General features: G+C 42.5%; 1 protein-coding gene across 1 annotated transcript in view; it reads right to left on the bottom strand.

The window, feature by feature from the left end:
• The window catches only part of STIMATE (STIM activating enhancer), a 33,230-nt gene extending 19,526 nt beyond the window's left edge, over positions 1-13,704 (bottom strand). Inside the window, exon 1 of the mRNA XM_071755674.1 lies at positions 13,435-13,704. Coding sequence (XP_071611775.1) covers positions 13,435-13,609 — 175 coding nt within the window. The 5' untranslated portion in view covers positions 13,610-13,704. The remainder of the gene's footprint in view (positions 1-13,434) is intronic.
• Positions 13,705-14,121: the final 417 nt, after the last annotated feature.

Raw genomic sequence — 14,121 nt, 5'->3', positions numbered from 1 at the left:
GCACAAACCACAACACGTACAGGTCAGGTAAAACATCACCAGGTATTCTAATCTGTTTCTCCAGGCATCAGCAGAGTTTCAAATAGGATGCTGCATATAATTTACATATACCAAGCTTGCAAGCCTTTAGGAAATGTTTTTGTTTATCTGTGAACCAATCAACTTTTGCAGAAGGCAAATTTCCCCAAAGCCAACTGTCTGGAGATACAATACAGCACCAATATCATTACCTCAGTGTCTTAATATATAGGAAGAAATTCACCCCCAAGGTGGAAGGGCAGCTGTTAGAGGAACATCAGGCTGGCAACTTGCCAGTTTGCTGTCTGTCCTGCTTCTGAAAGCAGAGAGAGAAGCTGTGCTTCACTCCCATACAAAATAATCATTAGAAATTCAGGTGACAAGACTGTACATTTACACCAAAGATAAAAGTTGTAATAGCAACATTTGCCAGCAGTTTTCTCTGTAAGCAGCATACTATAAATATAAAACTTCTGTTACAAATGAGCAGCACTCAGCCAGGTTAACAAGTTTGCTGTTTATGACAAGCCCTGCTCACAGTCACACTGTAGATTACTTTAATTAGTTTCACTTTGCATAACAACAGGAAGCCAGAAGTATCATAAAAAAATGCAAGACATGTAAGTTTCACCTGAATGTGGAGTTCATGGAAGATGCTTTTCTGCAGACAAAGTGAAAAACCGGTAAGATTCACATAGGTTGGGGGTTGGATGGTGCAATTCCAAGCTTAGGGGTTTTTTTTTCTATTACTACTATGAAGAATTTGCATAAGTCTGTGAATTCATTTGTTTCTCTACACTATTAATGAAAAAAAAAAACGTTCTGAAGAGCATATTTAAAACCAATTCAACTACCACTACTTTAAATTTTATCCACAGTGAGAAAAAGGCTTCAGAAGTTTCGTGTTCTGGAGAGTTCTGAAAACAAAATTTCATCTGACTTAACACTAAACAGAAGAGTTAACTCTGCTAAATGGCTGATGACAGCACAAACTTCTATCCCCCCAAAGGAAAAGAGAATCTGTTCAAATGCTACCTGATGACCTGTACCTGTACACTTGAAAGCCCAGCAGAGCCCTATGAAACAGGGCTCTTTTCTCAGCCTGGTTTCTTGCAGCTCTGTGCCTGGGAACATGAGGTATTTCTGACACAGTATTGCCAGGGATGCCATGTCTGGGTTTCAATACACTCTCACATCAGAGTGGCTCAAATAGAGAGAAATTTAGCTTCACCCTTAGCAAGGGATCCTGGTTTCTGTATCGAGCTGGTGAAAGAGGTGAGTACACTGAGAAAGAAAAGGAACAGGTTGTAAATAACCACACTGGTAAGGCTCAGGTTCCATAGTATGTTTCCTGTTAAGAAACTAATTCTGCAACCAAGAGCCAGCACACATTCTCAAATAAAGATTCTGTAGAATTTTTAAGCATCTATTGAGTTAGGGAGGGGAAAACAAATCTTTCACTCATGCTTCCCCAAAATATGCCACAATTGCAGATGCTCTCAGCCCACTGACAACCTCTCTTGGCAGCCAGCACTGTCTCACTGTAAACTCAGAGCTGTGCCCTGGTGTGTGTGTGTGTGTGTGTGTGTGTGTGTGTGTGTGTGTGTGAGCTGACAGATGGGTCTCAATCTGCCAGCTTCTCACTGTGAGGAGGTGGTACCACTCCATATGCTTCTGTTTGGTGCGTTACACTCACGCTAGCAAGAATTCACCATATTTAATATTAATTAACTAATAATGTTCAGAATTTCATGCTGGATTATAAATGAAGAAAGAAGTGCTGCTTGTTTATACATTCCCTGCCAGAATTCTTCAGGAAAGGCAATAAAAGCACTTCTGCCAACAAACATGTGACCTGCCAGATGGACAGATAATAGATAAGCATATAAGGCAGAGTGTTGCTAATGCAAAATTCAAATTCATTAAATTGTCTTCCCATTTAATTGAAATTCTGGGAATAATTAATGCCAGAGTACTTTGAAAAGGTTTCTGACAGTTACTTTAACACAGGGGTTTTGCAATCAGCACTCCAGAAAACTGAAGGCTAATAGGGAAGAATAAAGGCTGTATATAAGAACAGTGACTGAATAAAGTAAAATATCTCCAAAATATCAATATGAAAAGCTACACTTGAATCCATACTTGGAATTCAGCCTTTCCTTCTCTCTCTCTCTCTCTCTCTCCTTCCTCTCCTCAAGAAGTCCCATGGGATGCATTTTGCCAACATGAAGTAACTTCAGTATAGGTTCAAGAACTCTCAAGTTTCTGAGTGGCTACTCCCATAGCAGCACAGAATCAGCTCAACTCAAACGTTTAAAATGTTTCTACATATCATGTATTACTGCATTTATTAGGCATGTTCTGGCAGTTCACAATAAAAATCATTCTGATTCCAACAAAGATGTAAGAAAAATTCTCTGTCTCGTTAGTTAGTTACTATTAATAAGTTATTAATGGATACCACAGGAAAAGAAAGGAAAAGAAGCTAAAGAATATTCAACATGTTCCATGTCCTCTACAGCAGTACTGCAGAAACACTGCTCTTCTAAGGGGAGAAAAGGGAATTTCATCTGTATTTCCAGTGCTTCTTAAAACATTTTCAAATATATGTCAAATACAAAGCATCTGACAAAATGTTTCATTTGCTTCTGGACAGGAGGTGGGAGCAGGTGACATCTGGGGTCCCTTCTAATAAAAATTGGTCTGTAAGTCTAAAAGTCACCTTTGTGATATGACGCTTAAAAGCTCCAAGATTTGAGCCAATTACTAAAGGACCAAAGTGTGGCTAATGAGAAACCACACACACCTATGTGTATAAATAAATTTATGCAAAGAATTTAACAGTGAGCAGCCTGCTGCAGTTTGAGCTTCCAGCACAGCATGAATGTTGCATCTCCTGCAGCAGGATGGCTTTGCTGAGTAACGTGTTGCACCCACACAGATTCTCCAACACAGCCCTCCCAGTGCAAGGCTACTGCCATTTGCAGGGTCACTTCAATATTACTCCACATCACTCCCAACATTCAAGGCAGGTAGTAAAGTTTACAGAAGAAACCTGTTTGCTGACTAAACAGCTAAAGAGCTAAACAAACTTTAGCCTCCAAACTCAGAATCAGACAGAGAATGTCATATGGCTGCCCTCAGAGAACTGAACTATTTTCAGAACATTTGGTTATCAGGAGAACATATGCATTATGAATTTGATCCTGTGACTTCTAACCCTGTAGAAAACTTCTAAAACCAACTCCATATGCAGGCCAGATTTAGATTTTTAAAAATTCTATTTAAGAAGACTGTCAAAAACAGTTTTGCTTGTTAATACCAACACTTTCCCCACAACAGTGGGAACCAAGTCTGTTATGAATAAGCACATGCACACTAATAACTCCTGAAAAGTCTCATCATCATGAAGTGAGCTTTATCACCTTTGAACTTGTCTCCCTTCCCCACTAAAGTAAAGCTTCTAAGAGGTTGTCCAGCAGTTTCACTTTATCCATCCCAATGTTTTCTTGGTAGCAGTAAAGAGGGAATAAAAAATTAGTTTTCCCCAAACCACAATTTTTCTTTTTTAAATTTACTTTCCAAGAAACAACCCACAAGCAACAAATCTGCTACCTGAGCTTTGGAATAAACCAATATTGTTTCTTCAGGAAGGGCTGCTATATGCATTATGTAAGGTTATTTTGAGCTTTTTATTCCTAACAAATACATATTTTAATCTAAAAAAAAAAAATAATTTGCAGACGATAAGCTTGTAAAGGCTGAGGGAGACACAAATAAATCATTATCTGCTGCATACAACTCAGTCTAAGACCATTTCACCAAGGCTGATGCTTTCACTCAGGCATCTTGGTAGCACATGACAGTGTGGTTCTGACAGAAGCAGTAACTTAGCTGTCCATAAAGGAAACAAATGTGTTTTACTAGACCATGCAGCCCAGACACACCACATCCACAGCCATTGTAACTGAGCTTTTTTTTTTTTCTTTCTTAAAACAAGCTAAAGCTTACTTATAAAACAGCTGAACTAACTTAGCAAAGGAGACACAAGTTCTCACTCTCAGTGTTAACCTATTTGCTATCTCCCCAGAGAGCAGCAGTTCTGAAGTCACAGAATACAAAAGTATTCAGCCCTTTTCCTGTATGACATGCTAACCCTATAGCAACACTAAAAATAGCTTAGGAAATTTTTCTCCACATACTGAATTTGTAAGACAAGATTTGATCTTAGGCATTTGTTATCTTTGCACTTAGTGTACGTAGCACTGTTCGGTCAAGGTGTGCTCTGTTTGAAAGGTCAAAATGAAACTTCCCAGCACTTTCAGAGACAGCAGCACATGCTATTGTTTCCTCAACAGGTATGAGGTAGCTGAAAAAAAGCAAATCTAAGCCTCCTGGGTACACAAAATGCCTGCAAGACTGACTTCAGAAGTTTCAAACACAGCCCTCTTGCAAACACTGTTATACTCTGAGCCAGGTGTTATTAAACAACTACCAAAACAAAAAGGCTGCTGGGGAAACAGACAGCTTATTCTTACCATGCAGTACAGACAGCTAGAGAAAGCTAAAAAATACAGCCTGACGCAAGAAAGTGGAATTTTTTTTCCTATTAAAAATAGGAACCATTTGGGAAACATCAATTATTTAGTACAAAACAAACAGAATCAATCCATATCAAAGTGTACTAAGTAGCAATTTACAATTCACAACACCATTTTCACACACAGCATTCACAAGCTCACTCAATAATACATGAAGCTTTCCTAACACTATTAGTATGACAACAGATATCAATGAACTTGAAGTCATTCAGTTCAGTTGTTTTAAACCAGCTCTTGGGAACTCACAGAACTGCCAAAGCTCTGCTATCAACTCACTCACCATTCATTGAAATATTAATTAAGCCATAACTGCAGCAGTTTGAAAAGCAGAAAGCAAACCTGAAATGTAAGCTCAGATATACCCAAAAAACAATGTAAACAGAAAACTGTGTTTTCATTTGTTGGAAATTATAAACAGCAAATACATTAAATCAAGGAGGCCAAATGCAGACAGAGACTGAATGTCTAAAGCCCATTTGAATTCTGAATAGCTTTGCTTCCCAGATTTATTCTTCCTTGGCTGCTGACACTATTGAAATGCTGAATTGCAAGCAAGGAGCATTTCATAAAACACCAACTGCTTTCAGAAGAACAAAAGATACACAACCTACTTTCCTACACTCTCCTTACACAAGATGAAATATCATGAAGGGAGAGTCAGTGGCCCATTACGTAGACTTCTTTGATATATGGTGTCTAATAACCAGGTATTTACTGCTTAAATTAAACTTCTGAAATCAAGATGAAAACATGTAACAATTTCCATCTGCATGAGCATTCTTCATGATAAACTTTCATATCTTCCAGTGTCTGTGTGAATTTTATGAAGGCTTTACAACTTCTAAACGTAATGCCAGTGCTGAAGCCATACTGCTGGAAGAAAAAAAAAAATTAAAAGAAAAAATTTAAAAGAAAAAAAAATTTAAAAGAAAAAAAATTTAAAAGAAAAAAAATTTAAAAGAAAAAAAAATTTAAAAGAAAAAAAAATTTAAAAGAAAAAAAAAAAAGGTCCCTCTTCTGAACTATCTTAAACCTGTAACTATGAGCCTGACCCATGAATGTGAACTGTGTCAATCCAAACTGCGACTGTTTTAGCCACTTCTTATCCTCAACATTCATTAGCTATGACAACATTCATATGAGGCTATGACAAAAAATATGTATAAAATGTGTGATTCAGGGTCAGTGGTAGAAAATCAGGTTTTTAGTATCCCAAGCAGCAGTGTGAACAAGTTTAATTAATCATTCCTGATTAAACCCCAAAACCTCACCCCTGTACCACACACCCCTGCAAAGACAGCCTCATGCAAGCTCCAAGCTTATATTCAGTCTGTCAGTGAGATTTAAGATATTAAGGTAATATATGTTGCTGTGATCAAGAAATCTTAGAGAATTTGAAGCATTTCCTACCAGCAGGCATGAGAAAGCAGACCTGATTTTTCATGTCATCAACAGAATCCACACAGATAAGACCTTTTTAAATACCAGTTTAAGAATGCAAACTTCATTAACCATGAAATTAATATCACTGCAGTATTCAAAAACACACAGTGTAGTCATACAAATCAGCTCCTTACAAATTTAATTATAAAATACACTAGTCAAGAACACAGTCATTATGCAGTTTACAGTTACACAACAGCCAAGCTAGCAGTCCAGAAGTTGGTTCTAAGTTTCTGAGTTTCTGAGATAATTTATCATTTTAATAGTTTCCAAGTATCAACATAACTTATCCTTTTTCCTAAACATTTCACAATGTGAATGATGTGTAATTATACTTAGAAAAATCTTATTACCTGGAGCACAATTATATCCCAGCAATCAGCTGAGTAATAAGAAAACATGATATGTTCTGAGCCAGCATGACAAGGAAGAGTAACAGACAACTGCTAATGAAAAATGAAGCTCACAAATTACAGATAATTTTCTAAACTGATATCTTTTTTTTTTCTTAATTTTTATTGGTGTGGCATTTCAAGAACAGTTGCTACATTTAGCACCACTAAAATATTAAAGACCTGACATTATTAGGATATTAAGCCACCCAATAAAGTGCTATTAAAATCTATATCCAATAAAGAATCAAACACCTTGCAAGCAATTTTAATCAAAAAAGAAAATGTAGCTTAAGAAGGATTAAACATTATGAAAATACAATTCCCCTCTGGTCAGTAAATGCGGAGCTATACACCTAACTATGCTACAAATCAAGATTGGTCTTCTGCCTTCAAAGCAGGAGACAACTCCAGAATTGTTATTTCTAAATTCATTTCAGGTTATTTGCTTCACCTGGTGGGCCAGCTGAGCTGTTCCCAGGACTATTATTACTCGCTTGTACATAACAAAGTTTGTCAGCAGCATTTGTCCTTTTCTGCAGAGCTTGTAATAGACAGAATTTATCTCAACTACATATTTTTTGTATTAAAGAGTACTACAATATTAGTAAAATAGAGCAGTTCATTCAGCTCATTTTTCTCCCTGCTAGGGCATCTCACATTTTTTTCTCAAATGTGGATAAGGATGTTGCAAGAGCTACTGAAAGGACTGATGATTTATTTACAACAAACAAGAATCAGCCATGTAACATAGATGCAAGTGATACCTCACCATCTGGGGATAACAAAACACTTGATCATTGTAAGGCATAATTTATTTGGTCATGACCAAAGTGACCTCACATGGCTTTTACAAGTCTTGCAGCCACAAGCAGACAACCTGTAGAATAACAGCTGCTCTCTAGTACACTCCACTAAGATACTGATCACCACTAATTACCATGGATCGGGCTCACAGGAGCAAGAGGTTAAAACACTTTCTTTCTACTCCCATCACCTCATCCTGTTTCCACCAGATGTGTGGGGCTGACCAGCCAGCCGAACCTGCAGACTGACAGTCCCGGTAAGAATATTCCTGAACACACCGGCAGCGCTGACCCAGACCCACGGCGGGGTCCCGGGGCGGGCTCCGGGCAGGGGGGTTCCCGGGCCGGGCTCCGGGCAGGGGGGTTCCCGGGCCGGGCTCCGGGCAGGGGGGTTCCCGGGCCGGGCTCCGGACAGGGGGGGTCCCGGGCCGGGCTCCGGACAGGGGGGGTCCCGGGCCGGGCTCCGGACAGGGGGGGGTCCCGTCCCGTCCCGGTTGGGAGGCGGCTCCGGAGCGGTCGGACGGGCCCGGCAGAGCTGTCCAGGGTCCTGACCCGGCTCCTGCTCAGGATCTCCCCCGGACACCCCCTCGCTTCCCCGTGAAAAACTCCTGCTACTTCCGTTCCACGGATTTTGCTTTCTTTCACCTCCTCCTTTTAAAATATTTGCTCTCCTTTCGCTCCCTCCCCAGATCTTGCCTTTTAACGTAGCTCAATAGCATCTCGTACTCGAGTACTCTCAGCGGATTCTCTATCCTGAGAGGACCCACCCTCATTGCTGGGACACCTGTAGGTGGTCCTTGACACCATTTGGGACTGCCTGACACCACCTGATGCCCACACACCCCCTGCACAACAAGCTCTGCACGTACCTGCCAATTACTGCACTTGTGGGAAGCTGTGAAAAAAAAGAATAAAGTGCATGTGACAAAGCACCATCCACGGTGCAAGTACAATCCTGTTCATACTTCCATAAACAGGGACTGTCCCATTTGTGATCTGAAACTTCTGTTTGAGACAGGTTTGAAAATGAGCTGCACAAACAACATTTTCCAAGGTGGTCCTCAGCATTTCACAGAACACATTTATGTGTTGCATCACTGAGCAAATACAAGGCTGGGACATTATCAAGTCAGGATGATATCAAGGCTCTTTATTAATGAAACCTCCTCACCTTTCTAGTGGGCCACACATTTTAGGAAATCTATGTAAAATAACCTTATTGTTACTAAGGAGCCTGTGTATCACTGCTGATTTTACAGGGTATCAACACCAACTCCCATTTTAAAAATCTGCTCAAGCAGAAAGAAAATTGCTACAGAAACCAGCTGAAAAACAGATGCTTTAGTTCTTTTGTATCTAACAGTTCTCTTTAGGCTGATTTTTCTTTTTTTTTAAAGGCCACTGTAATTTTAATTCCTCCTCAAGTGCCTGCTTCCCAGAACATTATTCCCCATAGTAATAACCTTGATGAAAATATGAAACCATTCCTCTGAAAAGCATATTTTTGCTAAAGCATTTCGAATTCTACAAAACTGTAACACAGCTTATTATTGGAAGAAGCGTTTGTTTTCCTTGCACAGCTCATCAAGTGGGAAAACTGTGCTCTAAATGGCTGTTAAGAATGTACTTTTAAAGGCATTTTCTTCAAAGCACTGCTAGCAAACAAGAGAACCTTAAGTAAATAGAATTACATAAGAATAGTAAGTACATAGAATTTATAAGAATTTGCTTTTAAAAAAATTTTTCTTTTAGCTGTGACCCTCAACAGCAAACCCAAATACTCTTTTACTCACCACACCAGTACTAAGTTGTTTCACTTCCATTAAAACAGAAACTTCTACCCTTCTCAGAACAAGTACAGACACAAACTGTAATAAAGCCATGAAAAGGCAACAGACTCACACACCCTGGTCTTCTTTACAGCATGTTTATTCTCTCCTCACACGATCAAACAACTCATCTTTGTCAATAATTCATCAATAAGACTCACATCTAACTTCTCAGCCATTCTTATGTATCCCAAAACAAACACAGCTGCACTCTGATAATGTACCAATCTTCTGACAAACAAGCTGGGTAAATAAACTGCCTATTCAAGAGCAAGAGCAACTATTTAAAACAGTTTGGGTAAAGGGATGGGCCATGTGTTTTTTACCCCATGCCTTTCTGCAGGTTTGGCTAATAAAAATTGTATTATTTACAACTAAGAGTACATTGTAATTGTGTGGGAATACTGTGCTAGCACCACTCTCCAGTCATCCACTATCAGTGAAAGCCTAACCAGAGAATACTCAGAAGATGCTTGGAATTAGTGACAAAATACATCATATTGTACAAAAATATTTAAGACCAGCATTGTGGCATTAGTAATAAAAAAACCCAAACCACTGCATCAAGAAAAAAACTCACCACACCAATACCTAAGCAGCAAAGATCCCAATTAAATAATATACAGGTATTATAATAGCAAACTCTGTAAAAAAAAATTACCTTTGGCTTACTGACCTGAAGCATAAGCATACATTTCTTCCATCAAGGAAAACCCATTCAGATTTCCTGCTATGAAGTAGCCTGACTTAAATAAAGTAGGGTGGGAAATAATGCATACTGAGGCAGGAGGAACAAAAGCAAAATTAAGTAATAGACTTCAAAAAAAGCAGCTGAACAGACCTGAGCATCAGTGGTCTGAATCCAGAAGGGCTGTAGGTCCAAGCAGAACTGCCAAAAAGAGGTACTTTTTAATCACTTAGTTCCCTCTAACAGGGAGTTAAAGCCTATAGTCAGGAGAGAAGCAACTGAAGTTGTCTCACCCAATTTCAGTGTGACTTTGGACATACTGGAACAACCAAAGTGTCTGAGTGAAACTGTCTGAACACATCTTCAGCTCCACAGCAGAGTTCTGAACTCAGAGCAGTGATTAAAGACAAGAGGCTGGTGGGCTCTGATGGTGTGAAGAACCTTCACTGCTGATGCAGACATCCAGAGAAGGACCTCACTTCTCCTGTGCACAGGGGTTATGAAGTGCAGCAGGGAAAGGGCTGAAATCAGAATGTCCAAGTAGTGGATTTGTGAGGAATTAAACAAGCTCTAACAATAAAAAAAAAGCAAACTTCTACTCTCTGGCTAAGGGAAGCTCCCATACAGTCAGAACAGAGGCTAACTAGCTAAAGCATCTTCTGCAAGGAAAAGATCAGGTAGTTATGACAGGCTGTATATTTGAACTTGAAAATAATAAAGTTGCTCATTTAAAAGGCTACTGTGAGGTAAGAGAAGAGAAACTGTTGTTCATTCTGTGTGACAGAACAAGGAGGCAAAAGCTACAGAGAAAAGGAAACTTCAGATGTTTCAAACTTCAGATTTATTTCAAATGATCATTTCATCACCTCAAAGCAAGAAATTCTCTGCTCCTGTCACTTCTTGGCTGTGCCAATTCAATAGTGGAGGGCACACACAAGGCAGGCTGACAGTGTGACTGGGGTAAATAACTTTCTCTGAAGTATTACAAGATAGGTGCATGCTCCTTGTCAGAGTCACCACATCTTTTAGAAATTAAAAATCTGACACTACACCACATTTTAGTCCTTAAAAAATATGAAGCTGAACTGACGTAACTGGCAGGTCAGCTGATGGCATTAACTTCACAGCACTTGAATAGGTGCATGCACAAGGCAGCAAAATAAGAGGGTCAGTTCTTAAACAGCTACTTTTTAAGAACAGTCCTGCAGTCATTTGTAGATGAACATCTACCAACAAGACAAAAGAAAGGCCCTCCCTCCTTTTACAGCTAGTTAATATAAAAATTAGAATAATTAATAATTACAATAATAATAATAAACTAGAAAAGTAAAACAGAAAAATAATAATTTCTTGGTTTGTCTCAACACAAACATGGTAACATTTCCACTCAACCCAAACATAGTGAGATCCATCTAGAAAAGGGCAAGTCTAGGTCAGCCTTTATTTAGCCACTTAACCAAAAATTCTTATTCATTACATGCCAAATAAAGTATTTCTCAAAGAAAAACAACTTCCATGCACAAAAGCAATTGTACAATGTCTCTCTGCTGATGATACTTTCAGTTCTTTTTCTACAGAGGGTTCTGCTCCATTAACCTCAAAGTATTACAGTACCTCCTCCTAGGGTTCCCTTTTGAAAAAAAACAGAAACCAAAACCCAACCAAAGGTAAGAGATTACACTCTGCCTCATGCTCTCAGACACAAGTTCCTAGTTCTGTCACATCACATCTGTCATAGGGAATCACAAAACATTCTACTTGCTAAGGAAAATTCTGAAGGTTTTGAAACAACATCTCAGATGTTTTGCATGTGATATAAAAGGATAGAAACATTCAGACAAGACTAACAGAGGGAACAGACCTACCTACTCCTCTAGCACAGCACTTAACTGCTCTTTCACCAGTGTAACTGGTCCATGTGGTGGGGTCAGCTTCTCCTGCTGAGAGGCCCAAAATTAAGTGGAAAAGAATGTGTCTCAAAGCTGGAGCAAACACACCTATCCTGTTTTTAAACAAAAGCACTTGTAAGCATGACACCTTGCTACTTCTTGACTTAATCTCCCTTGGAAACAACTTCTGCCCCTCACCAGTACCACTGCAGGAAGAGGCTCCCTTACACTCCTTTCCTCCACAACTACTTAATTGAGAGTCTCCTTCTAATAATTCATGGTTTAGAATACCTGACCAAAGTCAGGAAGTGCAGCTGACAAGTAGCCTTCTAATTTCCTAGTCTGTACTTTATGTTCAATTCTTTTGTCTTCACCAAGTATTCCACTGTTACTGTAAAAAGCATAAATTATATCACATCCAGGAAAAGGTCCTATCCTGACAAATAACATCTATAGTTCTTCATCTTTTGCTACACAATCCATACAAATGATCTATTTTTATTTGTTAATTATAAAAACAATAATGTGTACATGCCATCCTCTTAGAGGCGTTTTTGCTTGGAAACCACTAAAACTTGTAATTATGAGGATGCTCTGACCTTACCAAATGTTACACCAGTGACTACTGCTGTCATTCAGTAACATGACTGCTCCATGCATAGCTTTTGTAAGAGCAATGCAGTTGTTACCTGTGACTGAAACACAAAAGTATGCACGCACAGTGCACTAGCAAACTTAATAGTATGACATGGAAAGGTTATCAGTTCTAAGGTAAACAGGATCTTGCTCTTCAAAGTAATCAACCTGTAAAATCCTTGTAGCTGATGTTGCTTTTCCTCCTTCCTCCCCCCCATTTTGTTAACATCGACTTCGTAGTCAGCTGAGTAGTGGCACTGGATACTTTTTTCACTGCTCAATTACTGCTCTCTCAGAGAGTGGTAACTGCAGCACGGGACAAAGAACCATTCTACCAGAGCTGTTCCAGGTCGCTGGGATGCCCCCGGAGCAGGGAGCACCCTGTCTCCAGCCTTTCCAGCCTTTCCACCAGGCTCCAAGGAGCAGCGCAGCAAAGCCACCGCACTCAGCCGCTGCAGCTCCCGGGGCTCCGGCTCGGAGGGGCTGCACATCGCCCAGGCAAGCGCAGCGCAGCGCGTTGCGATTTTAACAAGTGCGTCGTGCTTCGGTGCCCGTGAGATGACACGGCACACACGGAGGTGTGTTCTAAACCGGAGTGACTCCGCACGCCCCACCGCAGCTTGCAGGTTCTGTTGGCAGCGGAACACGCGCCCACCCCCAAAGCGATCAACTGGATCAGCACGGGTGCGAGTATTTAGAAAGCAGATTTCAGAAAGTGCATTTGCTTCGAGTCCCTAACGCACAGTCCCTCAGAAACAACGCTGTTAACCACCGACACCTGCTCTTGGAGCCCCTCAAACGGTCCCTCCGGCACCACGGACGGTGCTGACGCCCCGCTCCAGGCCCGCAGGACTCTGAGGGGGTTCGTGCCCCGCCGCCTCACCTCACAGCCCCGCTGCCTCACCTCACAGCCCCGCCGCCTCACCTGGCACCAACAAAGCACTTCCCTGAAGCCGCCGCCGTCCTCCACAGCCCTGCTGGGAGCCCGGGACGGCTCCGGGACACCGCAGCGAGGTCACGGCACCCCCAAGCAAGCCCGAACCCCCCGAGTAGGAAGGGACCCGCCCAGCGCAGCCGGGCCCCGCAGAGCCAGCAAGGCCCGGAGGCCGCGGCCCGGCCCGTCGCCACTCACGCATAAGGGTGCTGAAGGCCACGACGCCCAGGAGCCCCTGCAGGAAGATGCCGAAGCTGTCCATGAGGGCCCCGTTCTCGCAGCCGCGGTCTCCCGGCCCCGCCGACGCCTCCCCGCCGGGCCGCGGGGGGCTGTCGGTGAGGCCGAGGCTGCCGTTGGGCGGCAGTGCCCCCATGGCGAGGCCCGGCCCGGCCCGCGCCCGCCTCAGCGGCGCATGGCGGCAGCGGCGGCAGCAGCGACGTCGCGACCGGCGGCCGAGGCCGCGCCCCCTCCGCCCGCTGCCTGCGCCCCTTCGCCCGCCCCGCCGCGTCACCGGCACCGCCGCCTCCCATTGGCCGAGCCCCGCCCGCCGGCCCCGCCCTCCCCTCAGCGCTACCGCCACGGAGCGGGGCCGGAACCGCCGGCCGGGCAGAGAGCGGGGACCGCGGGAAGCACCGGAGGCGTCGGGCCCTGCCCCTGAGGGGAAAGCTGCACAAAGCCCAAGCGCAGGATCCCAAGGCAGAGGATGGCGTTCCCCCGCCCAACGCTGGGGGAGGAGGGAGGGGAGAGCTGCGGCGGGAGCCGCTTCAACATGAGCCGCCCCAGCGCTCCCTCCACTCCCGGGCTCCATTCGAACAGCGTCTCACCGGCAGCAGCTGCTCCAGCACCCGCTCGGGGGGTTAAATGTCCCCGCAGCCCCGAGAGGGT

The sequence above is a fragment of the Heliangelus exortis genome, chromosome 12, assembly GCF_036169615.1.
Source record: "Heliangelus exortis chromosome 12, bHelExo1.hap1, whole genome shotgun sequence".
NCBI classification, from domain to species: Eukaryota; Metazoa; Chordata; class Aves; order Apodiformes; family Trochilidae; genus Heliangelus; species Heliangelus exortis.
This window is presented reverse-complemented; position numbering and strand designations above follow the sequence as displayed.